This window comes from Tamandua tetradactyla, chromosome 20, assembly GCF_023851605.1.
Source record: "Tamandua tetradactyla isolate mTamTet1 chromosome 20, mTamTet1.pri, whole genome shotgun sequence".
NCBI classification, from domain to species: Eukaryota; Metazoa; Chordata; class Mammalia; order Pilosa; family Myrmecophagidae; genus Tamandua; species Tamandua tetradactyla.
The window spans coordinates 12,298,789-12,325,407 of NC_135346.1; the positions used below are offsets into that span (position 1 = coordinate 12,298,789).

Below are 26,619 nucleotides of genomic sequence, written 5' to 3' on the forward strand. Positions count from 1 at the left end.
GGACCTGGGCATGGCAGAGAGCTTGACTGATTGCTTTTCCAAATTTACCCCCAAATACGTGAAAGTGTTGTGATGGCGGTGTATGTACCCATCCATGTATGTGGTCTCACGTGACTTTAACACAAGTGTGAGTGGAAACCCCAGAAAACAGCACGTCCCAGGCTTGTGCTCACAGATACCAACAGAGGCAGTCCTGCCCACAACCTTACTCCTTGTTCCTAATCACTCCTTCTTGCCACAGCTCTTCTTCCAGGTGAGGTGGGCACAGTTATCAACCCAATTCTGTGGATTAGAAAACCGATGCCCAGAAAGGTTAAGTAACAGGCTCAAGGTCACACAGCTTGGACGTGGGAAAGCTGGGATTCTAGACCACGTTTCTCTAACTCCAGGGCCTGTCCCTCTGAACTGGCTCATCACACGTGCAGAGGCAGCTGTGTTCCTGGCCTGGGTTTTAAGCATTCCTTTTAACGCTCAGGTCCCAAGTGACCACTTCTGATTAAGCACCCTGGCGGGGTGCTGTAGAACTGAACCCAAAGCACCCAAGCAAGCAGGAGCTCTGTCCTTTCTGGCTCCCTTGAGGTGTGTCGCAGCCGGTGCTTTGGCTGATGACATGTGTGTACGAGTGAACATGTGTCAGTTGCAGACTCTAGAAGCCAGAGCGTTAGTCACTCACCATGTGCCATGACTGTGGGAGCCCGTGTTGAGTTGGTCGTGTGGCCGTGGTGATGTGAGCCTCTGCTGGCCCACGCTGGATGTTTAATGTGAGTGAAAAACAAACTTGCACTGGGTTCAGCCTGCGAGATGCTGCAGCTGTTACCACAGCATAACCTAACACACCTCGGCCAGCTCAGCTTTCTTCATCTTTTCCACCTACCTGCCCTGTGATGACTGTTAATTCCCCTCACCTCCTCCTCCTCCAGCTCTATACCGGAGGCGAGAACCCTGGGAAATGACTCACTTGTTTGTCGCGTTAGTCATTTGTTTATAATCTGGATTTGGGACTGTTTGAAAAATTGGACAGAGTGATTCCTCCAACAAAAGACAAACTCACCAGCTCATGTGGAGGCCACAACACTCGCGCCACTGTGAGCAGGCGGAACGAAGCGGCCCCTTCCCCCTGCTTCTCCCCAGGTCCCCGTGTCTGGGGGAGCAGGGACGATGGACTATTTCGGTCTGTGCCTAAATGCTGCTAGTGAAACTGGCTGTCATTAAAACCAAAACTAGTAGCTTGTCCCACACAGTAAATACTCCCTTTTAACTGAGAAAAACGTTTATTTATTTTTCAGCCACTTGCTTTGGATATGTGTGGGCACAGTGAAATCAGAGTTCTTGGGGAGGGAGTGGAGACGGGAAGTGGAACCGGGGAGGTAAGAAGACATTTGAGGAGCAGGTTCGGGAGGGGGGAGAGGCAGGAGGCAGGGAGCAGTGGGAGAGGAGAGAGAAAGAGGGGTGGACGGTAGCCACCTGGTGGGCATCCAGTCGGCTCCCCCACTTGTAGCTTGGCCCCCCGCTTCAGCCGGACCAGCCCCGAGGCCCGCAGGGAAATGAACGTGTCCGCCGTGTGACCTGCTCCGCTCCTCCGACCTGCCCAGCCCATCCTGACTTCACTCTGCCCTGAGCCTCAAAAGTCTCCAAGCACAGCTCTTTCTGGGGCACCTGCAGGTGTCCCCCACGGCCCACGCCCCGCACCCCCTCCGGAACCAGACTAGCCCGGCGGTCCCGCCCCTGCAGTGCTTACGCCTCCTGGGCGCCCAGGCTCCCGGGCTAACCCTTTTGGCTCCAAGATTTCTTGGACCAGAAAAACCCCCCAACCATGGAGCTTTCGTGTGGTGGCGCTGGGACCCCACCTGGAGGATGTGCTCTTTCCCGGGTCACGCAAATGATACTTGTCAAAAAAGTACAACCAGTCTCCTTGAATGACAAGCCAGGGCCCACATGCCCTGAAGGAGATTTTCTCCAATCAACTTAAGTCATGTACCTGCCTGCCTGACTGATGGGTCCCTGGGGCAAAGACAAGACGACCCACCGCGCCGCGGGGACCACACAAACATGTGCTCTGCTAATTCGCCGCTGCGTGGCCAGGCGGCGGGTCTCCCGTGGCAGCTTTCACCGCGGATTCCCAGCCTTCGCCACAGATTTCCAGGAGTAACCAGTGCCCCCTTTCCTCCCTGACGCGGCCCAGCCACCAGCACTTCTGATTAAATACTCTGATTCCTGTTTCTTTGAACTCGGCCGCCTGCCCATGCTAGGACGTGGATCCCAGACACGCGTGGCCTCAGAAAGGAGGCATGCCAGGACCTGATCTGGAGCCTTTGTGCTCTGCCATCCGCTCCCCTCCATGTCTTGGGTCCTGGGAAATCTGACGCCTTCCTTCCCCTTTGATTTTTATCCTCTCAAGGTTGCATCTTACAGCGTTTGAGTTTTTAAAATATATTTTCAAACAGTTATTGTTTAAACTATTATGCTCATGGAAGAAAAGAGAACTTTATAGGGAAACAACCATTGGCAGAAAGCTGGTGTAAGTCTGGGGGGGGTTTGAGGACTTTGGGGTCCCCCCACCCTCCAGTGGCACCCCTGGGTGCTGGCGTGGGGTGCAGCTCCGGGGTATTAGGTGCCGTGACCCCGACAGCTCAGCACTCCACCCACAGCCCCGGGGACGCGGGCTGAGCCTCGAGCGGGACACCTGAGCAGGGAGCCTTTTCCTGGCCGGCACCTGCTCTCAGCGGGTGCCGCTGTGGCCTGAACAAAGGCGCCTGGCCCAGACGGACATGCGGCCCCTGTCTGTCCTTCTCTCCCCTACACCGTGCTGGCTTGAGTCTGAGGGAGGCAGAACAATCGGGGGGCAGGGAGGGGTGCGAGGTGGGGCTGACTTTGCCCCCTAAAGCGTCTGGAAGCCTCTTCAGTCCAGAATGGCCGAAGTCTAGAGGGGCAGACTCTTTAGACCGACCCGTCACCCAGAAGCCCCACAGTGGGTCTCAGACGCCCACATGCCAACCCGGGGGAAGCACAAAGCTTCCCACCACTCACAGTTCATGTCACAGTGTCCCCAGCTCAGTGAGAAAGGGCCCGGTGTCTGTCCAGGCCTGAAGCCTGGAAGTTGCCCTGTCGCTTGCCCCCCCCTGCCCATTTTTCTTGACCAGATCTCCAGTGTGTCTCTGCCCGCATGTCAGGTGTGCACAGCTCTCTGCTGAAGCCCTATGCACCTCCGTGCGGGGCCCCCGGCCTCCAGGCTGGCTCTGCCCCAAGCCACTCTCCAGGGAGACACAGGGTGACTGTTCTAAATGTGAGTCGGGCCTCCACTCTGCTATGGGATGAAAGCCACACTCCACAACCTGACACCTGAGGCCTGGGCCAGGTTTGGTCAAAGCCACCCCCAGCCTCAGCTGTCACGGCTCCCTGCCTGTCCTGAACTTCATATCTGTGGAAACAGCAACTGGCTTGTGGCTCCCTCTGACCCTTCATGCCATAAGCCTTGGCCTCAAAGGCCCTTTCCCCTCTCCTTGGACTGACCCATCTCTGTGCATCATTTAATCCTTGGCCCAGATGGCACCTCTTCCAGGAGGCCCACCTGGATCTTCCCCAAACCACTGTGGTCTAAAATGTGTGTCCCCAAGGCCAGGGGCCACATCATACTCCTCACGGAGTCCCAGTCCTAAACTAGGCCTGGCACCCAGTAGGTGCTCAGGAGTGTTTGCCGAACAAAAGAAATGCTGAATTGGTGGAACCTGCCAAATCATGAAATGACCTAGATAGAAGAGTCACAGTTTATTTTCGAAATCAAATCCTAACGACGAGAGTGCCACGCAGTCCACGTAATGTTGAAGACAAGGAACTGCTATGTGGCCTGCTCCAGGGATGTGAACAGACAGGCAGGATGAAGCTCAGAGCACACCTTGGTGCTGTTTATTGGTGTCTGTGAGATGCTGCCCAGAGAAGCCCTCTCCCTGATCACACCCACCCTGAACCCCTCCTCCAGGCTGCCTTCTTGGGCGGCTCTGCTGGCTTCTGGTTGCCTTGGGACCCAGAGGCTGAGTGTGCTGGCAGCAGGCCTGGCCCGCAGTTTGCTCCTCCCTGCTGCTTCTCTTTTCCAGACTGGCTCTCTTTCTCTTTTTTACTTGAAGAAAATCATTGCATTTGAAGAATTTTAGCAACGGATGGTGACAATGGTAGCACAATGTTGTGAACGAAATTAACAGTGCTGAATTATGTATTTGAATGTAGTTAAAAAGGGAAATGTTAGATTGTAAATAAGTTACTAGAATACAAATTAAAAAAAGAAAAGGCACAACACAATGAACCCTATTGTAAATGAGGAACTGTATTTTATAAATACAGAATTATAAAAATGTTCCGTCATGAATTGAAACAAATGTGTTAATAATAGGGTGGTATATGGGAATCCTCTATTTTATACATAATTTTTCTGTAAACCTACTTCAGTAAAAAGAAAACATAGTGGCTTAAAAAAATCTTACATATATGAAGGTGAGGCATAGGGAAGGGGGTTAAGACAACAAAGGAGCAAAGGTTTCTAAGAAACACCATCACTCCTCTGTTGCCTTAAGAACAGCCAAGGACACAGCACCTAAAGCTAACTATGCAGAAAGTTCCGTCCAGAACAGAAGTGTGAAGGCAGGCACCACGTGCCCACTTGGTGAATGACAACCATTGAGTGCTTTGAAAATCTGATGATTTCCAAGGCTTCTTTTTTTTTTTCATTATGAAAATCATCATACATAGGCATAGCAGAAGCAGAGACAACACTTAGCTTTGAAAATTAAAAAGCCAGATAGGCGTGAATTCGAATCTCAGCTCTGCCCCTCGAACCAGGCGGACTTGGACAAGCCACCAAGCCTCTCTAAGGCTCAGTTTCCTCACCTGTCAAATAGGGATAAAAGAATTCCTCATGCGGAAGGGCTGCTGTAGGACTGAAACGGGACGAGGTGTGCGAATTACCCAGCCTTGGCCTTGGCATGTGACGTGGGCTTTTTAAGTTAGTTCTTACCCTGCCCTCCATTTCCATCCACTCTCTGGTCTGGCAAAAGGGTAAAAAGAAATGCCAAATTGTAATCATTTGCTGCAAATTTGGATGATTATGGTCACAGTCCACTGAATCCCTGCGGAGCTGTTCCCAAGGGAAGCCCGGGGCTCCTGCCCTTGGAGTGATTCCCGTGGGGGTGGGAGGGGTGGGAGACCAGGGGGTGGGGTGGGCGGGTGAGGAGAGCCCACCAGGCCTTGGCTTGGTATGGAGGGTTTTCTCTCTGCACCGCACTCCCCACGCGGGCACAGCCACATGGAGACCGCCCCTCGGGCTGAACGGTGGGCCGACCGCAAATACGCGTTATTTCCCTAAGGTAACTGGGTATGCCAGCGACTGAGGCCCACGGACTATTCTCATCCAATTCGACCCTGAGGAGAGCGATGGTTTTCCGGCCTCTGCTGTCTGGGATGTGACAATGCTGAGTCCGAAGAAGAGGGGAGAACTGGAGTCAGAGCACTCAGCAACGTGGCGGCAAGTGCTTGCCCCGGCCTCTGCCACGTGCCCGGCTGCTGGGCAGCCACATACCGCCTTCTCCTCCAGGCCCAGGCCAAGTCCTCCTCCTCCAGGCAGCCCCCCCCCCCCCCCACTGCTGGAGCAGCTACTGAAACACAGCGCCGCAGGGGGCAAGCAGGTCCTAGCCCTCAGGCCACCGTGTCACCAGCTCAGCGTCTCTGGGCAAGTTATTTGGCCTCTCTCTGCCCCTCGGTAAAGCATCAGGTGGGGTAAGGATTCCAGGTGAGGCTGATAAAGCCTGGCGACAGCAAGGAGCCTCCACCACGTCAGGTCCACTCTCTTCTACTGCATGTGGCTTCACCCACGGTGGCCGCCGGCTGGCTCGGGGTCTAACCTCATCTCCCAAAAGCCAGAGCCTTTGTCCGTCTTTGACTTTTTTGGCAACAGCGGTCAGCCCTCATGCATTCATTATTTATTGATTGGAAAACTGGAATAAAAAGTTCAGGCCTTCCCACCTGCCTCTGGCCACATCACTGGCACACGGACGTGTGGCCATGAGTCCGGGTGCTGTCGTTAAAAGAGGAGTTTTCTTCTACTTAAGTCTCTGCCCAAGTGGGCTTCCTGGGGGGCACCTGTTACACCACGATGAAGGCAGGGAGCCCAGCCTCTGCGTACCCGGCACCAGTCATGCGGGGGCCTCACCCGGGGTCTTGGGACACATCAGCAAAGACGGGACGTACACCCACCCACGCGTGGCTGGGAACAACCTGTGGCAACACTTGTTTGGGGCCTGTGTTGGGTTATTACTGCAGGGTGGTAAGGATGGAGCTAAAGGAAAATTGCCTAGGTGGGCTGATGCCTGCTTTTACTTAGGCCAGAATTAGGCAGGTCTGTTGAAATTCCCACAAGTAAGTCATAGAAATTAATTGTACTTGAGCTCATTATTTACTCATAGCAATTTCTGGTAACTATATTTAAAACAATTATTTAGACAACTTCTCATTTAAGGGCTTCCTATGCTCCCTGAGTACCACAAACTCTTCCTTCTCAAATTCTCTGATTTGTCTATGGATTGTTGGGGTTCATTGTTCAGTGTGTGTTTTGCTTTGTTTTCCAGCTGTGCGTGGTGCTGTGTTATCTAAGCCCCTGCCCATTAGAGATTGCTTTCTATGATTTCCACATGTGGATGGCTATGCGATGAGTACAGAATTCTTGGGTCACAACCTTATCACCTAAAGACTCTGGAGATGGTCCTCATTGCCTTCTTACTTCTTAATGTTGCAGAACAGTCTAAGGACAGAGATTTTTGTTGTGTGTTGTTTTGCTTTTCCTTCATAGGAAATGAGGTTTTTTTCTCTCTGCCTGGACACTTCCACCATTTAAAGAACATTTTTGAAACCCTGAAATTTCAGCAGTTTGTATTTTATCTTGATTTATTTCATGAACTTTTAACTTGGGCATTTCTCTTCAAATCTCTCTTTGATTATTGGGTCCATTTGATCTGTTCTGGGGTCTTTAAGCCGACCAGCCACAACACGCTAAATCACCCTTCTCTGTCCAATCTATTTATTAGCTTCTTTCTCACTATGTTGTTTTATCTTTTTTGAAACCTCTTTCCTTATTTATTTTGGGAGAGGTTTTCAAGTTTGTTCTCCATGTTGGAGAACAATTGTTCAATTTCTGCCTTGTTCATCCGGCCCTTTGTTCCTGGAAATGCCGAAGGTACTTCAGCTGCTGTATCTCAGATTCCTTATATTCCTTTTTATATTCTCCAGCTTCCATTTTAGTTTAGATTGTGGCTTAGCCAATTTATAATACCATTTTTCATCTCATTTCAGAGTTCACGTTTTCTTGACTTGAGAGCAGATCATGGCTACTGGCTAAAATGTGCTTCTGTTTCCTGCACTAATTTTTTCCAAAAACGTGCTCCCTGCCCACACCGTGGGACGCTCTCCGCCGTCTGTGTGTCAGAAGGTAACTTCTCTTCTCTTCTCGTCACACGGGTCTGCTCAGGCTTCGTCTCCGTCCTACCCTCAGCCTAGCCCTGATGAGATTGTCAGGACTGTGGAATTATGGCAAAATCCATGGTCACTGCAGAAACTATCAGCACCGAGGAGGGTTTAACATCCCTGTGTCACGCACCAGTGGCTGCGCCGCTGACAGACACCCTGAAAATCTGGAGGTCTGTCCATGAGCGGAACGGAGAACAAATGCACTCACTTCCAGGGTAGGTAACCGGGACGGCTGTTCCTGGTCCTTGCTGGCACCACCTGCACCCGGGAACCCCCTCGAATCATCATCTTTGCCTGGAGCCCTCCCCTTCTGCAACTGTGCAGAGGCCTCTTCTCCTTTCCGAGGGTCACTTATATCAGGAAAGAATCTGCTGTCGAGCTCCATGGAACCGTCTGGTGCCTCTAATCTAGGGTTCCCAGGATTATCATGTAGGCCGCAAAGGGCTTGGATGGGGAGAGAATTAAAATCCCAGCTCTGAGGGCCCAAGCTATGCCGATCCAGCAAGCAGTGCAAACTCTACTGAGGGGAGAGGGAAAGTTTGTGCAAATCCTTATTCCAAAGCCTTGGATTTATTTTATTTCAAAGGAAAGGTGAATGGCTGGATGAGAAAGAGAGAACAGGGGTCGGGGGGGGTTTGGAAGTCAGCCCAGTGGGGCACAGCAGGTGCTATGGGGGGACAGCAGAGGCACTGTGGGGGGTGCTGCGGGGGGACTGCTGGACGCCTGGGGTCCAGGCCTGAGGGCCATACCTCAGCTGCATGATGGGGGCCAAGCGGGGGAAGAAGAAACGAAAGTTCCCTAAGGAAGACAGGTAAACAGAGATGTCTGCCAGGCCACCGGATGGGCCCTTCCTTCCGGCTACACAGAGAAATGCGCCCATCAGACCTCCAGGCTTATAATAAGTGGGTGGAGTTCATTGCATTCGGCTATTTTAAGGACCTGTAAGCCAGGCCATTTTACTACATTCACTGGAGGATCTTTCTGAAGGGAGTTTCCACTCTGATTACCTTCATCAATGAGCGATCAAACTGCATCAAAGCAGAAGTGAGCACCAAGAAGGAAAGTAGAGGGCTGCCCGTGTGTCCTGCACAGGACTTGCAAGGAGGAAATGCCCAAACTCATGAGCCCTTGTGAAGTTCCGTCTTCCCCCATCAGCCATGAGAACAGCCCATGCGCTGCCCTCAGATCTCCTGTGGCACCCGCTGCGGGACTCGGCACAAGTTCCCACGCAGTGAGAGGCGCGGTGGCAGCCACCCGAGACAGCTGGGCCTCGGCTTGTTGCAGCTCTGTCCTTTGTTCTCCTGGCTGAGCATGCAAATCCACAGCCCTGCCTCGCTGTTCCTGCGGGCACTGAGAGCCTGCTGGGGGCGGGGGGCTATTTCCCCAGGCAGGACACTGTGCTGGTGGAGGGCTGCACTCACTCCGTCTCTGCCTGGGTCACTGCCTGGGGGCCCCCAACTCCCCCGATGCATTTCACTTCATGTGACCTAAGCTAAGTGCTCTCGTTTGTTTGAAGAAAAAGGGTGGTCAAAACTGGTCCACTGCCTGCTTGTCCCGAAAAGCAGCAGAGAGGCTGGGCAAAGAGAAGGAGGCGTTGGGAACTGAGAACACACTGACCCCCGGGCCTCTCTGCTCAACTCCAGCCTCCCTGCTCCTTCCAGCTGCCAGGCCTTCCACTCCCGATGCCACCAGGCAACCAGCGTGCCCCCAAAGGATTCCACATTCACACAAGCACAGGGATGTCCTTTCCTTGAGCTGGCTAGTAAGCACAAAACACTTTCAGGCAGACACACAGAATCAACATGCTTGCGTTGTGGCTGGTTTGACAGCTGCTGAGCTTGCCATACAGATAATTAGATAAACTGCTTGAGCACGGAGATTCAATATGTGGTATCATTTAGTGGTTGTCACACAATTAGTGCCTTAATCGTAACTGAAGGAGCAATAGGGGAAGATGTTAAAGAAGTCCCAGATCAACTTCTTCTAGTCCAGTAGTTAAATATTTGATTCCTGGTGATCACCTGGAACCTTCCGACGGTTGGGTGTGGGCTCCCCTGCCATCGTTCTAGGCAGCCTGAGCCAAGGGCACCTCATCTCCCCACACGTGGCCTTTCTCGAGCGGCCTCCTGGAAGGAAACCTGGAGAGCAGAAGGCTCTGCCATCACTTGTCCCCTTCTGCCTCCTTCCCTCTGTCCCCCACACCCTCGCTGACCCTCCCACCACAGAAAACCCGGCACCTTTCAGTAGCGTCTTTCTTCTGAATCCATCATCTCCTTTGCTGGGGACTCTGATCTGTATTACATGGAGAGCCCCTAAGCAGAGTTCCCCATTCTCTCACTCGGAGACCTCTAAGGGATTGCATATATCCAATCCAACATGCAATAATTAATCTGTGCATTCTTCTAAAAAACGAATGAAGCATCTCCAGTGAGCTAGAAACAGAAAGCTAATCACATGTCCCCACTCTCAAGGACTCCCCATACAGGAGGAAGATGGGCAAGCTGATAACGGCTGAGAATAGATGGAGACTCTGGTCAGAGCAGAAGTTCTGACAGCACCTCGGTCAGCTTGGGGCTCTCGCGGGAAATCCCGTGGGTCCTGCAGGTTTGCCTCTGATAAAGAATGAACCTAGAGATGCTTGGTCCCAGGTGCCTGGGCAGATTGTCCCTTCCAGCCCTGCACAAGCCTCTTCATGGTGGCGGCAGTGGGGAGTGGCGTGAAGAGGGAGTTTTCCTCAAGAGCACCCCTTTGCGGGTCTGGTAGAAGAACGAGAAGGGCACTGATGCACAGTGGCTAAAAGCATGGCCTCCCAGTGGCCAACCAGGCCCTGCATGGGTGACTCGCCCCCACATCCCTCTGACTTCCTCTCTGACTCCTCTCCCCTCGCTCATTCTGCTCCAGCAACTCTGGCCTCCTTGTTGATCACCAAACACACCAGACAAACTCTCACCTCAAGGTCTTTGCACTTGCTTTTCCTTCTGCCTGGAATGTTTTTTACCCCCAGATATTCAAATGCCTCATTCCCTAACCTCCCAACTTCCTTCAGCTCTCTGCTCAATCTCACTTGTCATAGTAGAAGCTTTCACTAACTCTCTTCCCTGCTTATCCTTCTGCATGGCACTTACCACCATCAAACATACTTTATCTCTTGTTTTCTATCAGTCTCTCCCAAAAGATGCTGTACTCTGCAAGGGTGGTGATCTTGTCTGCCGTGTCTCAGTGCCCAGAACAGTTCCTGGCTCATAGGAGGTGTGCAGCATACGCTGGCTGAATGAATGGGTGTGGGGTTCCAGCAGGGGACACCGTGGCCCTATGTCCATCTCAGAAAGCCAGATGGAAGGGGATTTGATGAAGACTCTGACCAGGAACTGGGGGAACAGCTAGGAAGACACAGAGGTCATTGAGCAAGAGATGATGGGTGATGGACGCATGGGGTGGTGGAAGAGGTTGAGGACAGGATGCAGAATCAGGACACAGTAAGGAAGCTGTGGTAAGAGGGTTCGGCTATGGGGAAGAGGCAAGGGAGATCCCTGTCTCTAGCTTGGGAGTCTGGGGCGTGGAGACGTTGCTGCTCTGTTGTGACAGACATTGTGTGAGAAAGAATGGACATCATGGGTGGAGAGAGCAGGGAGAAGGCGAGATTGTTTTGGACACAGAATTTGAGGTCCCAGAGGCCTCTGGGCAAGGGTCCTCGCCACCAGCAGCAGACGAGTTGCAGCGTGGAGGAGAGGACAGGGATGGAGACACAGTTGGGGCCTTGTTTGCATGTGAGGCACGGCAGGGCCTGTGAGATGGGGGAGAATGGGATGAGAAGGGAGTGGAGAAGGGCCCTGGGGGGAACTCGGGAAGGGGCCCATGAAGAGTCAGAGAGTTGGAGAAGCGGGGGAGCCTTCCCTGAACCATGAAAGCCAGAGGAGTAGGTTTCAGGAAGGATGCGGTTAGACCCGAAAACTGCCCCTTGGACTTGCTGTTTAGAAGGGCAAAGTGACCTTCATGGACTCCTCGGCAGTGGGACGTAGGGACAGGAGCTCGATGCAGACTCTGGTGGGCAGAGTGCAGGGCACCGGTGAAGGGGGACAACCCATGTGGGTGACCCTTTGGACACCTTGGGGAAAAAGAAAGGGGACAAATTAAATGGTACCCGAGGGAGATGCTGGGACAAAACCCAGATCCTTCGGGTTTTAGCATGACTGAGAGAGAACGTGTCGGAGGCCAAGGAGACTGACAGCAGGTGAGGCTGGAGATCAGAAAAGGAGGGGGTGCCAGGAGAGCAAAAAACAACGGGCAAGACTTGGAGGCTGCGACTTGTTTCCATAAGCAAAATCAGTGCAGTGCAGCACTTTCTGAGCTCAATAACTTATTAGCAATTTTTAATTACTGGGATGTAATTAATTCATTCAAAGTGTGGCGGTTCTGTGAACACACCACACTGACACCATCCCTGCACACCAAGACATTTCGGTGCATAAAACCTAGAAGAAATATCCAAGGAACACACATTTATTTCAAGTCGTGTTTCTCCCTCCTGGAGGCAGATATGACAAACGGGACAGCTGAGCTCCAAGGGGTGCTGCGCTGGGGGTGGGGTGAGGGAGGTGGGAGTGGCGGTGGGGGGGGGCGGTTGACTGTTAGCGAATTTGCAGTTCAGTCAATCTCCAACTGTTTGCACCGGTGCTGGCAGAGTCCACGGGGAAGACACTAGAGCAGGAGAGCTGTCCAAGAAGATTGCCGTTCATCCTTGAGGTCTTGGGGTGGCTTGGCTCAACAGTGATGGCCCCGGAGAGTGGGGATGCTGCAGGGATTGGAACCCGACCCTGGGAGTGACTGACTTTTTTTTCTTGTCTGTCAGTTCCATGAGATCAGGCCTGGTGTCCTGGTCTACTGCACCCTCAGGGCCTAGCCTAGGGCTTGGCACCCTATGGACATTTAACAACTGTCTGTGCAACTGGTGGGTTGGTGGAAGGTGGCCACGCCCTCCTCTGCAGAGGACAAAGTGGAGGCCTGGAAGGGGCTGGGTGCAGAGAGGTGCTTTATGGTGGACAGAGGAACAGCAGTGTTCTCCGGAGAGAAATGGGGGTGGGTCCAGGAGCACAGGGCAGTCAGAACAGGAAAGGGGCTTTTGGAGAGAAAGTGGAGGCCAGTACCGAGGAGTCAGATCAGGTTGAAGAAGGGCTCACCCCAGGGGCTCTGCTTGCTGTTGATCCCAGGCAGCCTCTTCTAAGCAACCCTGAGTTTCCTAATTCCTTCTCAGATTGGAGAGCCTGGTCTGGCTTTCTGATATTCAGAGGCCCTGGAGTTGGGGGTGTTTGAGCTGCTTTTCTTGGAGGGGCTCCCTGCTGGGACCTGATTCAAAACAGCCAGAGAGCTGGGGGTGCTTTCGAAGGGCTAGCAGCAGTCAGAGCCTGCACCCTGGGCCCACCCTACCTGTGTGACTTTGGGCAGGTTCCAGCCCTCTCTGGTTATGTGAGAACATTAGACTAGTTCATCTTTCACTGAGTGAGCCTGATTTTACAAATTACCTACCTAGGCATACAAGGCTTTTTATTCTATCTTGCTTTTATTTACCTTTTTGCATTTAGTTAGCCCTAGCTTCACCCTTTCCTTCCCCAGATCTGCATTTTAATCCCTTGCTCTTCCCTGAGTCTGGAGGTACTTCTTACTTGCAGCCCTAGAAGGCCCTCCCGACCCTCCCAACCCAGCAGACTCTTTGTACCCTTCGTACCCAAGGCCCCCCTTGACGGTCTCCTCCTCTTCAGTGCCTCCTCTAAGCCCTCCTCTCTGTGTCCCCAGAGAGAGCAATGCCTCCCTCAGCTCAACTGACACTTGCTGGGAGCCTTCAGACATTCCAGGAACTTTCCCTACATAGGGAATCAGGGCGCTTGGTTCTCATCTTGCTTCTCTACTAATTCGCTGGTGCATTTGGGTGACTTGCTACATTTCTTTTCAAAGAGCCAAGTAGTTGGAGAATACGATCATTAAAACTGATCATTGCAGATCAACTTCTAATCATTCATTAAATAAGTATGGAAGACTGTTTTGGTTTGCTACAGCTGCCAGAACACAATATACCAGGAAAAGATCAACTTTCATAAAGTGAATTTAGTATGTTACAAGTTTGCAGTTCTAAGGCCAGAAAAGTGTCCAGACTAAGGCATGCAGAGACAGATATCCGAACTCCATGGAAAGGCTGATGTCTGTCACATGGGAAGGCACACGGCTCTCATCTGCTGGTCCTTATTCCCGGTTCTGTTTCTTGCAGCTTTTGATGCCAGTGGTTTCCACTCTAAGCATCCGTGGGCCTCACTTAGCTCCTCTGGGACATAACTCTGGGTTCTGGCTTGCTTAGCATCTCGTGGGAAGGCACATGGCTACATATGCTGGGCTCCAAGTGTCCCTGTGTAGGCATCTGCCCTCTCTGCCAGCCCTCTCCAAGTGTCCCTGTGTAGGCTTCTGCCCTCTCTGCCAGCCCTCTCCAAGTGTCCCTGTGTAGGCATCTGCCCCCTCTGCCAGCCCTCTCCAGGTGTCCCTGTGTAGGCATCTGCCCTCTCTGCCAGCCCTCTCCAAGTGTCCCTGTGTAGGCCATCTGCCCTCTCTGCCAGCCCTCTTCAAGTGTCCCTGTGTAGGCATCTGCCCTCTCTGCCAGCCCTCTCCAGGTGTCTCTGTTGGTTCTGAAGCGACTGTTCTCCAAGTGTCTGAGGTTCCTCTCAAATGTTTTCCCTTTTAAAGGACTCCAGTAAACTAACCAAGACCCACCTTGAATGGGTGGGGTCACATCTCCATCTAATCAAAAGGCCACACCTACAATTGGGTGTGTCCCATCTCCATAGAAACAATCCAATAAAAATTTTCCATCCTAAACAATAGGTCTGCCCCAACAAGACTGGGTTAGGAAAGAAAAGGTGGCTTCTCTGGGGTACACGACCGTTTCAAACCAGCACAAAGACTGACTTTCTTCTCTCCCCATACCCACCTCCACTGACCTCTTATCCACACACAGCGTTGTCAGTTACACGGGCAGGGGCTTAAAGCTTCTCGCATCTACCCCTTGTACTTATCCTGATGTTGCAACATCACCCCCCCCCCCATCCCCCCGAGTGCTTCAACCGCATTCCCACAAGAGGCTCACTCGGTGCCCGGCACCGGTCCTTTAATAACACTGTGTCAGGTGAGGGGTGGGCGGGGGAGGGGGGAAAGCTATGTTTATTCCCATTTTATAGATGAGGTAAGGGAGGCACAGACGGGTGAGGTGCCTTGTACAAGGAAGCACGGCAGGGACCCAACGCTAGTGCCTTCCTGCTCTGTGCCACGCTGTACCTGCCAGCCAGGCCCGCCCTGCAGTCTTCTGGGGGGCATTTGCATGCCTTGGGCTGAGCCAGCAGTGTTAAACCAAATTCCCCATCGACGCTGGCCCCACCCCGGCCCTGGGGTGCAGGATCACCCACATCTTAGGAAGCTGAGCCTTCTGCTACAGGTCAGCCTGACACAGCTGGGGAGGGGTAGCTTCCCTGGCAGGGCTCCTAACAGGAGCACACGACCCTCCTGGAGATGGTGAGCTTAATTTAGGCTCCTGAAGCAGCAAGACTCAAAGTATTATCAATCATCAATAATAAGAAGGAAAAAAAGTCTCTTTGGCAGCAAGTTCTATCTGTTGTATCTTGCAACAAACTGTTGCCTTTTTACTCCTGTGTAGTCACGCTTAAGAAAAAAGATTTGGTTGTGAGTCAGTAGTATGTTTAATATTTTTTTCAGAAATGGAAATTATTTCCATTAGCCTGGGAATTCCTCTCCTGAGCAGCAGAGTGCAGCGACAAACCCCATTCAGGCCCAGGAAGCTTCAAGGGTCTGTTTAAAACTGCACCTCTAACAGGCTTCTTTCTTCCATAATTTCATGGTTTGTTTGGAAAACTGCCCAACCATGACATTGTATCATCTGGCATGATACAATCCCGGTGTGGCGAGAGATTGCTGCAAGGCAAAGCTCATTTTCTTGGACAGTATAGGAGCTAGAGCATGAATTCCAAACCAGGTCAGGAAAATAATCAAGTGCCAACTAGCACACAAACAGGAGTGCGATGTCACAAGGTAACTTCTTAAAACACAAACTCCACCAGAAGTGAAAGTAACGGTGAATTCCACCCACTATCTCCTGGCACACTTTGGTGGTATTTGGTGCGGAGAAGTGACTCCAATTCAAGGGTTTCCCCATAAGAAGGACACACAGCTTCTCCATAGCCCTCCTCCCCTGTGACTTTCAGACAGAGGAATCCTTTCTGTGACTCCCAGAAACCTGGTAACAAAGCTGTAAAACATGAGCTGAAGCAATGATTTTTTGAGTTCTGGTTTGATTTTCACACATGCTAATGCTCCCTAAGTGATATTATATTGCATTCTGCGTGAACAAGGATTTCCATTGCCATAGCAACCGAGATGTGATGCCAGAAGTTTTCTCATAAACGGGGCTGAGAATGGCGGCCTCTTCTTCCTGGCAGAGGCGGAGTTGGGGGGGGGGTGCTGTGTGTGTCCACGGAGAGCCCACGGCCACGCGGGGCTGGGAGCCTGGTCACAAGGGGCGAGTGAGCTCACGCAGCGGACTTGGTCCAGCCTCACCTGCAGCGCCGTCCCCTTGCACCACACGTGCCAGCCCCGTATAACAACTGCGCTAAGCTTCGCTTCCGGGGACAGTGAGAGACCCAGGGAATGGGTCTCTTCATAAAGGCTGATGAGAAAGGAAAATTGAAAATAGACTATTTTGGAACTCTTGTTTGCATGGGGCAAAGTGTTTTTAAGTTTCCTGTACTGATACTTCCCTGGAAATTTGGGATCAATGACAACTTGTTATCAATGGAGCTCAAGCTGGTGTTAAGTATTCAACTGATGTCAGGAAGTTGTTCATTACATTCTCATTTCTCCAAGAACGCCCCCCACCCCCCACCCCGCAGAGTCTCTGTCGATCTAGTTTCTGATCCTCCAGCCCCGCGCTGGGGAAAGGTCAGAAGTGTTCGCCCCAAAGCACCCCCTTCGGGCTGGCCTGCCCTCCTGCCCGGGCAGGGTCTGACCCCAGCTTGGAGCAGCAAAGCCTCCCTGTGAGGTCCAGGCTCGCGGGGCCAGGGCAGCAGAGGGGTGCTCCGGCTCCGAGTGGGCCTCTCAGCCCCTTCCTCACTCGCTCTCCACTTACGGTGAAGCCACCCTGAACCCCAGGACAGAGCCCTGGTTCCTGCCTCTGTGTTCCCTTTGCAGTTTGTGCATCTCTCTGCCTTTGGGCTCTGCCAGGTGAGATTAGAATACAGGGTGACAACGGGATCCCTGACACAGACACTGGTAATGTGTCAGGAACCGTGCTAAGCGGTGTCTGGGCAGCAATCCGTCCTGTCCACCGCTGGAGCAGGTAGGCACTGCGGTTAGCGCCGTTTGATGGTGAGGGAAAGGCTCAGAGAAGTGGAGAAACGTGCCCAAGGTCACACAGCTAGGTCAGGGCCGAGCTGCTGTGCACACTCACGTCTCTGGCCTGAGAGTGCAGGAGCTCGCAGGCACGGTGCTGAGCTGAGGAAATCTCCACAAGCGCAGTCCTGCACCCCGAGCGGTGGGAATTCACAAAATTTGTGAAAAGCTCAGCGAATCAGAAGGATTCGATGGACAAATGCAGCCAGCATGAAGCAGCCCCCCGCCCCCCAGGCCCGGGCCCGGCTTCTCCAGCTCTCCTTCCCATCACCCCACCGCGGGGGCCGGCAGAGGTTGTTTCTCCCCTCGCACGAAATGAGAAATCCTGTTTGAATAACCGACGGCGAGAGAGGTTGTGCACACTCCAATGCAGAAATAAAAACCTCTAGAAAGATGCAATTTGGGGGATATTGGAAACCAGCGAACAGAACATCAGTTTATAAAATTCAACACGGCCAATAATGCCGGAGCAAACGGTCGAGTGTTACAGCGTTGGGGCTGCGGAGGCGTTGGCAGCACGAGGCGGGGCGGCCTTTCCAGGCGGGGGAATGTTTTTCCTGAGCTCAGTCCGGCCTCAGTTCCCTAATGCGCCTCGTGATTTCTGAAGCACCTCAGCGCCAGCGGCACAAGCAGGGCTGTGAAAGTGTCTAAGACGCTTCTCATCACAGGATAAGCATGACTTCCTGGGCCCCGGATCCCGCGCTGCCCGGCAGGAACCCCACCTGCTGTGACGCCTGCTGGGCTGAGGCTGGGTCTCTTGGGGCCCCACAACTCTGCACACCCCAAAGCTCTGCATCCACCCCAGGCTGCTGCTTCCTTCTCCGCAGTTCTTACCGTGTTCCTGTGTGGCCAATTTGTTTCAGAATACTAAGTATTTCCACAGAACGTGGCCACATCAACCCAGGTATTTGCATTCTGACTCTTCTATTTTCAGACTGTCTGTGAGTCAGTGGGCATCTTTCTCGTGCAAGGCACTAGGCAACGTGCTGAGAATGTATCCGTGCATAAAGGGGCCGCGGTCCCCGCCCCGTGGCCATTACAGTCCAGTGGGAGCTGCTGGCGTGTGTGTGGGTGTGTGTGGGTGACTTTCTCTCCTGCCCCAGCCCTAGCACAAAGTCGGCATCCTTTGGCCCTGGCTCCACGGATAACTTTCGCGCAGGGGTTTCCTTGCTTTGCTCAGAGGTGTTCTGGACAGGCCAGGTGTGGAAAGCTTTTGCATCAGCGACCACGCCAGGCCTGGTGTGACTCCCTGCCGGGTGAACCCTCCCTGTGCTGGTGCCCCCGACGCGGACCTCCATGCACAGAACGGCCTTCCGAGCCACGGGACGCTGTCCAGATCAGTGAACGTGGCCCGTCTCCACTCTGCGGGGCCCACCCGCACCAGGGACTTGGGCAGTGCCTTATTGTCTGGTCCTTCACGGAAGCGCGTTCTGCACTCACCAGGGATTATTTTGGCCCCTGGATTCTGCTCTCCAAGGGGCTTTCTTTGAAGACAGGGGTCTCTGCAAGAGGGACCCAGAATCTGCAGCGCTGAAATGCCCCTGCTGCCAGGGTGCTAAAGCACCAGTCTTTTGCTCCGCTTTCTTTGCATATTTAGCCCATAGACTCAGCCCCCAGGTTATTTGTCAAAAGGCTGTTAGAAGCGCCCCCACAGAGCCCCAAAGCAGAGAAGCAAGAAACCATCTTCCTACCTTTAAGGAAACAGTCCTTGCTGTGGACGACGGCGATTTTCTCCCTCTGCAGACACGCGGCCCGGTGGAGCTCGCAGTGGTTTTCGTAAAACTTCCCGTCCGAGCCGCACACGGGCACGTAGCTGGGCTTGCACGCGTCCAGGCACTGGCACTCGGGCTCCCCCGTCGCCTGGTTGAGGGCACAGCGGCTCCCGCGGCTGCAGAGCGTCGTCCTGCAGGAGGCGGCCAGCCCGCCATGGCGGGAGAGCCCTGCCAGGCACAGAACACAGAGCTGGTCAGCACGCGGGCTACGGACGGGGGCGCGTGGGCTACGGACGGGGGCGCGCGGGCCTCCTTTGCAGCCTTTTCAAACAGCGGCGAGCAGAGGCTCCATTTGCCAAGGCTACTCAGAGGTGGGGGCTTGGAGCTGGGGTTGCAAGACAGAGACCCTCCCTCTACAACGGGGGCAGCTGTGGGTGCCCAGAGCAGTGTCCAGCCAGACAGGGCTTGGGTTTTATGGCTGGGTGGACACTGAACGTCAGATGCAACCCCTGCCCATCTAGGGACCCGTGGGAGGGCTTTGGATAAAATCCTGGGGCTTTTTTTAGCTTGCTTTTCTTGCTGCCAATTGAAAAGTGACAACACCCAGACACTGTGTACTCACAAAGAAGTGCCTTACACCAGAGGACAAAGGCTGCTGCCACGGCTTCCAGGTCCCCAAACAACCTCCTGGACTAGAAGCCTATTGACATCGATCAATAAGACTTCTGAAAAGCAGTGATTTCCCTCCCTCCCTCTGCCTCTCCCTTCCTTTCCTTTAAACATTTATTGCAGGCTGACTCTGGGCCAGGCCACATGCTGCGTTCCTTAGGGGTCCCAAAGATGAACAGACCATGACTTTCCCTCTCTTTGACCTTGTCATTCTGTGAAGGAGATAATATACACCCAGATCCATCTCTGATTTGAGACAAAATGTGACAATGATCACAAGGTAATGCCAGACAAAGAGCCCATTGGAACCAAAGAGCCACTTTTTGGAGATGTAAACAGGGAGGGCCTCATGGAGGCAGCAAAGTGCACCAGCCCCTGCAGAGTGAGCGGGGAAGAGCTTTCCAAGAGGCATGGAGGCCTTGAGCAGGTAGCATTTGCTTGGCTCAGGCAGGAAACCTTACGTGAGTGAGCAGGGGTTTTGTACAAGTGCTAGGGGACAAGGTACAGCACTAGGGGCTTAGAAAGCCAGGCAGAGAAATTTAGACCTGATGCTGCAGGTACTGGGGAGCCACTGCAGAGTCTAGGGAGTAAGCATGCAGCCAGAAGAAAGTGCTACTCTAAGTATTCAGGATGGGCTAGATGTTGGGGGGCAGGGACCCAAGGCCGGGAGCCAGAGGTTTGCCTTTTCCTCTGGGGAGAACATGGCTCTCCACCAAACAGCCCCAGCAGCCTCTCCCCTCTGCCCGGCCCTTCCCAGCACAGTGTTGCAGTGATGGGCAAGGAGGCTGAGGGCCGGAGATGGCAGCTGCCATATTGCACTGGGTCTCATGCCTGCCACGTGCTTGGGTATCCCCCGCACCCAGCGCTCACCCACAGTGATCGCAAGCAGTGGCGCCCAGAGCTCAACCCAAAGAGGGCAAGGCAGCCGGGATGGCGGTGTGTTTTTGAAAGGCCGTGTTTTCTAAGTGAAGGGCCAAACAGGCATCCATAACCAACATCACTCCCCATTGGAAGTCAGAGCATTAGATGGTTGCCATCCAACCTTTATGGCAACAGACAGAAAATTGAGAACTACCAAGAGACAATAAAAAACCAAAAAATTAAAACATGAATACAGAATTTATGGCTACAGATTTTGCTTTAAGTTTTAATGAAATCTTTTTCAAAAGATTCAGCAAGACAGAATGGCCCTGATAGTTATGACTGAACTTTCCTGCCCCTGGGATTAAAATGTCTAAGGAAGAAAAAAAAAAAAAAAGCCCAAACACCAAAACTTCCTTTCTCGTCTTTGGTTAAGTCTGTGTTTCATCATTATAGATTTGAAAGGAAAATTCAGTTATAGCAAGATTAACTGCTTGACTCAATAACTCATTTAAATTCCTCCAGCCTTGGCAAGCCAAGAAATATTGACTTTTTCTTGAATCATAAACTAGAAGGTCAAAATCTCTCTGAGCAGTGTAAGAAGTGGGGCTCCTAAGCTGTTGTGAGACTATCCTTTATCCTCCTTGCTAATTGTTTGCATGTCGTGGCGAAGCCCCGGCTGGCTCTGCTGCTTGCTCGCTGTTACAGGGGGGTTGGAAGGCACTCAGCAGGGGTCTCGGGGCTGGGTGCCCCCTGCTCCCCCCACCCCCCAGTGTTTATGGTTGCTCTGCTGAGGCTGCTTCTGATTAGCATGACTCTCCTCGGTGGTTGGAAAATGGGCTGCCCTGGAAAGCACTGCCAGCTACTAGAAGAAACCAACACGGTTCTATAAATATCAGCCTTCGTTTCTTTCCCAAGACAGGGCCAGGACCAGACACTGCCATTGTCTCACCATCTTAAGAAACTTCCCTGTGCCCATGGGGCACCCACTGATTGCCCCATTTTGAAGAGACAGAGCCAACATCTCCGGTCTCTGCTCTCTCGGGTCCTGCCTCCGGGCCTTCGCGTGCCTGCAGATGCCACCTAAACCGCGTAGGTCCTCTCCCTCTGCAAGACCCTACTGACAGCTCAGGTCCAGAGGTCCCCTCTCTGACTCCCCTGCCCCCAGTGTCCATCCCCCCCCCCGGCCCTTCTGTCACTGGTAGAGGCTCCACAGGCGCTGTCCTTTGTCTTTCTGGGTGAATAACCAAAGTGGTCCCATACCTCAGTGTAAAGAAACACCATAGTTTCAGCTGATTTAGTGCCACTGTTCAGACGCCAGGTTAGAGCTGGGCTGGGGCAGGTGCTGGAGGCTCCGCCTGGACTGGCCTTCTGGGGGCTGCATCTCCCCTTTCCCCTCCAAGGGGACAGGAGGGGAGCTGGAAGAGTGGGGGCATGGTGGGGACTTAGCTTTGTTTTCTGGGGCAAAGGTAAATGGAATCCTAGAGTGGCAGTGCAGGGAAGGGCTTCTGAGACAGCCCCGTCCAGCCTAGGCAGTCCCCAAAGGCCAATTCCCTCTCCCCGCCCCTTTCTCCTCTGAAATGCCCGCTGGCCCACGTGGTGACTCAAATGTCTATATTCGATTAGCCTGGGGTGACTCTGAGGCCTTCCTTTGCCAGCCAGCTGTGCTCCGAGGGGCAGTGCCAAGGAAGCATCTGGGCCGATCTGTTGGTGAAGTTGTCAAGAACCCTTAGGTTTCCTCTGACATGGAAAGTGGCTATTGGCAAATATTTGATTCTAAATTAGTTGCAATTAAGACAAAAGTAGCTTGAAAGCAGCTGAGGCCGGTACATGCCCTTCACAAAGCCTGCTGGCCAGCTTCGGGCAGAGCTGAGAACACCTGCCCGGGACACCGCCAGGCCATGGGGACACCAGGAACCCGAGCTGTGGCCAAGGAGGCACCATTCGGGCCTCTCGCGGCCACCTCCTCCCAGTTATTACAACAGAAAGAATTCCCCACTCCTACCAGAATGAGGATGAAACTGTAATGGAAAAGTTAACCAAGTGAGACTAGCAGCAACTGCCTGCAGTATTTATGAGGACAACCGTGATGCATGAAAAAGATATAATGTGCTTAATTTATAGTCATAGAGAAAGCCATTTACCCAGGTTAAAAACTGATCATCTTGCCAAATAAGCCGCTTTGCAACACTAATTGAATTTACTGAACATGGACAGAATGGGGACTGTTCCATTAAAGTTATGGCGGCAGGAGAATCAAGTCCATTTGTACCAGTTGGTGCCAAAGACTCCCTCTGTGATTCAAATGAGGGTTCCCCCCCGAGCACCCCCACCTGGGACTGCCACGAATGAAGCGTGTTGGCGAAGGTGGGGTAGTTTAGCAACTGGGAGGTCAAGCCCACGTGTCCCCAGTGGGCGGCATTAAAGTTGACTGAATCCTGAGATACAACCCGGACAGAGAAAGCGGCGCCTCTCTCCTTGATTCCTGTTTTCTCCCAGCTCAGAACCCTGGCAAGTTGGCTTATTTTGCTTCCAACTTCGCTGACTTGGTGTCTGTAGTTGGTTCCTTGACGCAAAGTAAACCAATTAGCACAACCATCTCAGTGATTGTGCCCCAAATGACAGACGAGGGAAACCCTTCAGCTTTTCTACTCTGGGATGCTGAGCCTGCAGGCAGGTTTTGCCAGTGGCAGCACTGCTGGGTGTGAGGACGTGTGTTCAGCATGACTACTGAGAAGAGCTCTGTTCTCCTCCTCAGGCAGCCTTGAGAGGTGCCTGGTCCGGGCTTCATGCAGGGGGTGCCTGCCTAACCCACCTCCTGCAGGCCCTTTGTCCCCACCACAAAGGACCCTGGGCTGCAAACCCCACCACCTCATTGCAGTCCGTTACATAGCCCCAAGGAAGGTTTGGCCATAAGGAGGTCACAGACTCTCCAGGTGCCAAGGTGAACCTAGAAGAGTGTGGCCATGCATGCAAAGGCCATAGGCAGAGTGCAGGACCCAGGAGCCCTGCCACCCTGTGCCCCGATGGGCTCTTTTACTGCTCGCCTTGAGCACCAGCCTGGCCCAGCAGCTGGCTCCAGCGTTTGCAGACAGAAGTTATTTATACAGGAACCAAGTGCCCACTGTTGGTGGACAGACCCTTTTCTGTGTTTGATCATACATTTAATCTTTTGTGCATTGACACCAGCCCTGCAGGGAGCTGCGGCCTTTCCCTGTGTCATGGGTGGGTTTCTTAGAGACCCAGAGCTGAGGCCTTGTCTGTGGAAGAGCCACGTGTATCCTGGGGTGGGCAGAGGCGGGTGCTGTGGTCCCAGCTCCTCTCCCCAGGTGGTCTGGGACACTGTGTCTGCTCCTCTTGGACTCCCTCATTGTAGCAGAGACTGGTCAAGGTCTTGACATCAGGCTGCAGAATTCGAGTTTGTGTCAGGGCCAGGCTTGGCGAGCTCTCCAGTGCAGTGGTAACAATGGGGTGCTTCAGGAATGCCTGCCTGCCAGCTCTCCATCTATATATTCAACAAGGAAATGTGTCGACCTCCTGCTGTATGGCAGATCCTGTTCTAGGTGCTGGGGACACAGGCAGACCAGGCCCTGTCCTCAGCCACTGACATTACAGTGGAAAAAGACTGCAGTGGACAGGTGAACAAACAACCAAAACGATGTGGACTGTGGTAACCCCCTGGAAAGGAATAGTAGGGTGTGGTGGTGGGCCACTTTGCACTTGGTGGGCAGAGAAGCCTCTTTGAGGAGGAGACATAAGACCTGACTGTGAGCAGGGCAGAGCGGGGTGCCCTGGGACCCGTGTTCAGAGAGCAGGAGGCATGGCCTGGCAGGAGGGCAGGCCTGGGTTTGGGGGTCTGGGGCTGCAGACGCAAGGGTGCGCCCTTGCCCAGATGGACTGCCTGGGAAAGTGGGGTACTCGCCACAATCCCCAGTGAACACTGGTGTCCTGGTCCCTGGAAGTGAGCTTTAGAGGGAGGTTCACGCTGGACATTCAGCACCTCCAGTTCTGCTCATGGATGAAAGTGGCATGTCCTGAAACAATCCCGAGGGGCAGGAAAGCTCCCGATGCCCCCAATGCTGCTGGTGGGGAAGAGGGCAGCCCGGCCCGGGCTCTGGCCTTGCTGGGGGGCTCCAGACCCTTGGACGCATCTGCAAAGTCTCATTCACACTCAAGTGTTGGGAAGGGAATCTTTAAATCCCCCCAAGGAAAGGTGCATTCCTAACGCCCAGTGGAGAGAGCCCTGCCTAAAGTAACTACTATTTACTGAGGTTGTGCCAAGAGCCAGGCACTGTGCCAGGTACTTAGAATACAAAATCTTACCCAGTCCCCTGCCAGACAGAGCAGACACACAGACCTCACTCAAAACGTATTGGCAGTAGGAATAAACAACCATTTCAGAGATGAGGAAATATAAGTCAAGAAGCCAATGGCTGAGACTCGTCCAAGATGGTGGCTCAGTCAGGAGTGGGCTTTAGTTCATCCTCCAGAACAGCTAGTAAATAGCCAGGAATAGTACAGAGCAACTGCTGGGGCCACATCAGTGACTGGACACACAGCATACCCCAGTCTGGACCAGCTGGACTGGCTGCAAGCCCCCCCCCCCCAGAACTGTGAGTTCCCCAAGCTGTGGTGGCCAATGCCCCTCCCCCACAGGCTGCTTCCCAAAGGGGAAAGGAAAGGGACTTGACCAGCAGCAGGGGCTGAGTTCAACCAAACGCCAATTGGGGAATTAATTAACAAATTCTGACTACGAAAAATAGGCCCCCAGCTCAGCTGAACCTTGAGTCAAAGCTGAGGTTGCTGGTTTTTGCTCTGGCACAGAGGAAAAAGATGGAAAAAGAAAAAAGAAAAAAAAAACAAAACAGAAGTTTTTTGGATCGGATAGCACATAATACTTGAAAGGGTCTGGGCCCTGAAGGAAAGGAGGGGCACATAGGAGCTGGAGATGCACAGAGCAATGTACCAACTTAAGCTCTTGATTGGCAAACCCGAGGAATGGGATTCCTGCTTTGAAAAGGATTTTTCTTTTTCTTTTTTGTGGCTGTGTTTCTATAGTTTGACTACTCTTTGGATTCAGCTGCAGGGGTTCTCAGGCTCCAACTGCCCCAGATATAGGCAGAATTAAGCTTGAGTGTTTATCTGGAGCCTATGCCTTCCCTGGGCCCAGGTCAGGTGGAATCCCTCCCTCGAGGAATTCAGACCCCAGGGTCTGGAAAAGTGAAGCAATTAAAGCCAGCCTACAACCTCTCTTCTGTCTCCACCATGCCCCCAATAAGGAGAGTCTGCTGAAGTTATAGGTACTGCATCACCATATGCTGGTGGGACCCACAGGCAGAAAAGCACCACATACTGGGCAGGATAGGGAAAACACAGAGTCCAGAGGCTTTATAGGAAAACCTTTGAATCTGCTGGGTCTCACCCTCAGGGAAAACTGATGCAGGTGACTCTTTCCTCCTGAGAGGAGGCCAGTTTGGTCTAGGAAAATCTGGTTGGGGTCTATAATACCTAAGTAGACCCTCCTAAGGTTGGTGGTGGGGGGGGTGGGGAGGCACCATACAGGCAGGGCAAGAAACAAGAAAACAAGAACTGAAAAATTCTGATCTGTTAAACAAAACCTAAGCTAGAGGACTAAAATAAGCTGAACTGAATGTCAAAGAACAGACAGACAACAAAGTCATCCAGCAAGAAAACCCTAGGTAAAAAGAGTGAAAACAATCTCCAAAATAAACTAATAAAGTAATTAAATGCCTAGACACCAGCAAAAATAATGAATCATACTAGGAAATTGGAAGATATGGCCCAGTCAAAGGAACAAACCAACAATTCAAATGAGATACAGGAGTTGAAACAATTAATTCAGAATGTTCGAACAGACATGGAAAACCTCATCAAAAATCAAATCAATGAATTGAGAGAGGATATAAAGAAGGCAAGGAATGAACAAAAAGAAGAAATCAAAAGACTGAAAAAACAAATCACAGAACTTATGGGAATGAAAGGCACAGTAGAAGAGATGAAAAAACAATGGAAACCTACAATGTTAGATTTCAAGAGACAGAAGATAGGATTAGTGAACTGGAGGATGGGACAACTGAAATCTGACAAGCAAAAGAAAACATAGGGAAAAGAATGGAAAATATGAGCAGGGACTCAGGAAATTGAATGACAACATGAAGTACATGAATACATGTTGTAGGTGTCCCATAAGGAGAAGAGATGGGAAAAGGAGGAGAAAAACCAATGGAGGAAATTATCACTGAAAATTTCCCAACTCTTATGAAAAACTTAAAATTACAGACCCAAGAAGTGCAGTGTACCCCAAAGAGAATAGATCCAAATAGACATACTCCAAGACACTTACTAATCAAAATGTCAGATGTTAAAGAGAAAGAGAATTTTGAAAGCAGCAAGAGGAAAGCAATCCATCACA

General features: G+C 52.4%; 1 protein-coding gene across 1 annotated transcript in view; it reads right to left on the bottom strand.

Annotated features, from left to right (window-relative positions):
* FSTL4 (follistatin like 4) overlaps positions 1 to 26,619 on the bottom strand; it is a 397,058-nt gene that overhangs the window by 174,047 nt on the left and 196,392 nt on the right. The window contains exon 4 of the mRNA XM_077138433.1: positions 18,636 to 18,884. Coding sequence (XP_076994548.1) covers positions 18,636 to 18,884 — 249 coding nt within the window. The remainder of the gene's footprint in view (positions 1 to 18,635; positions 18,885 to 26,619) is intronic.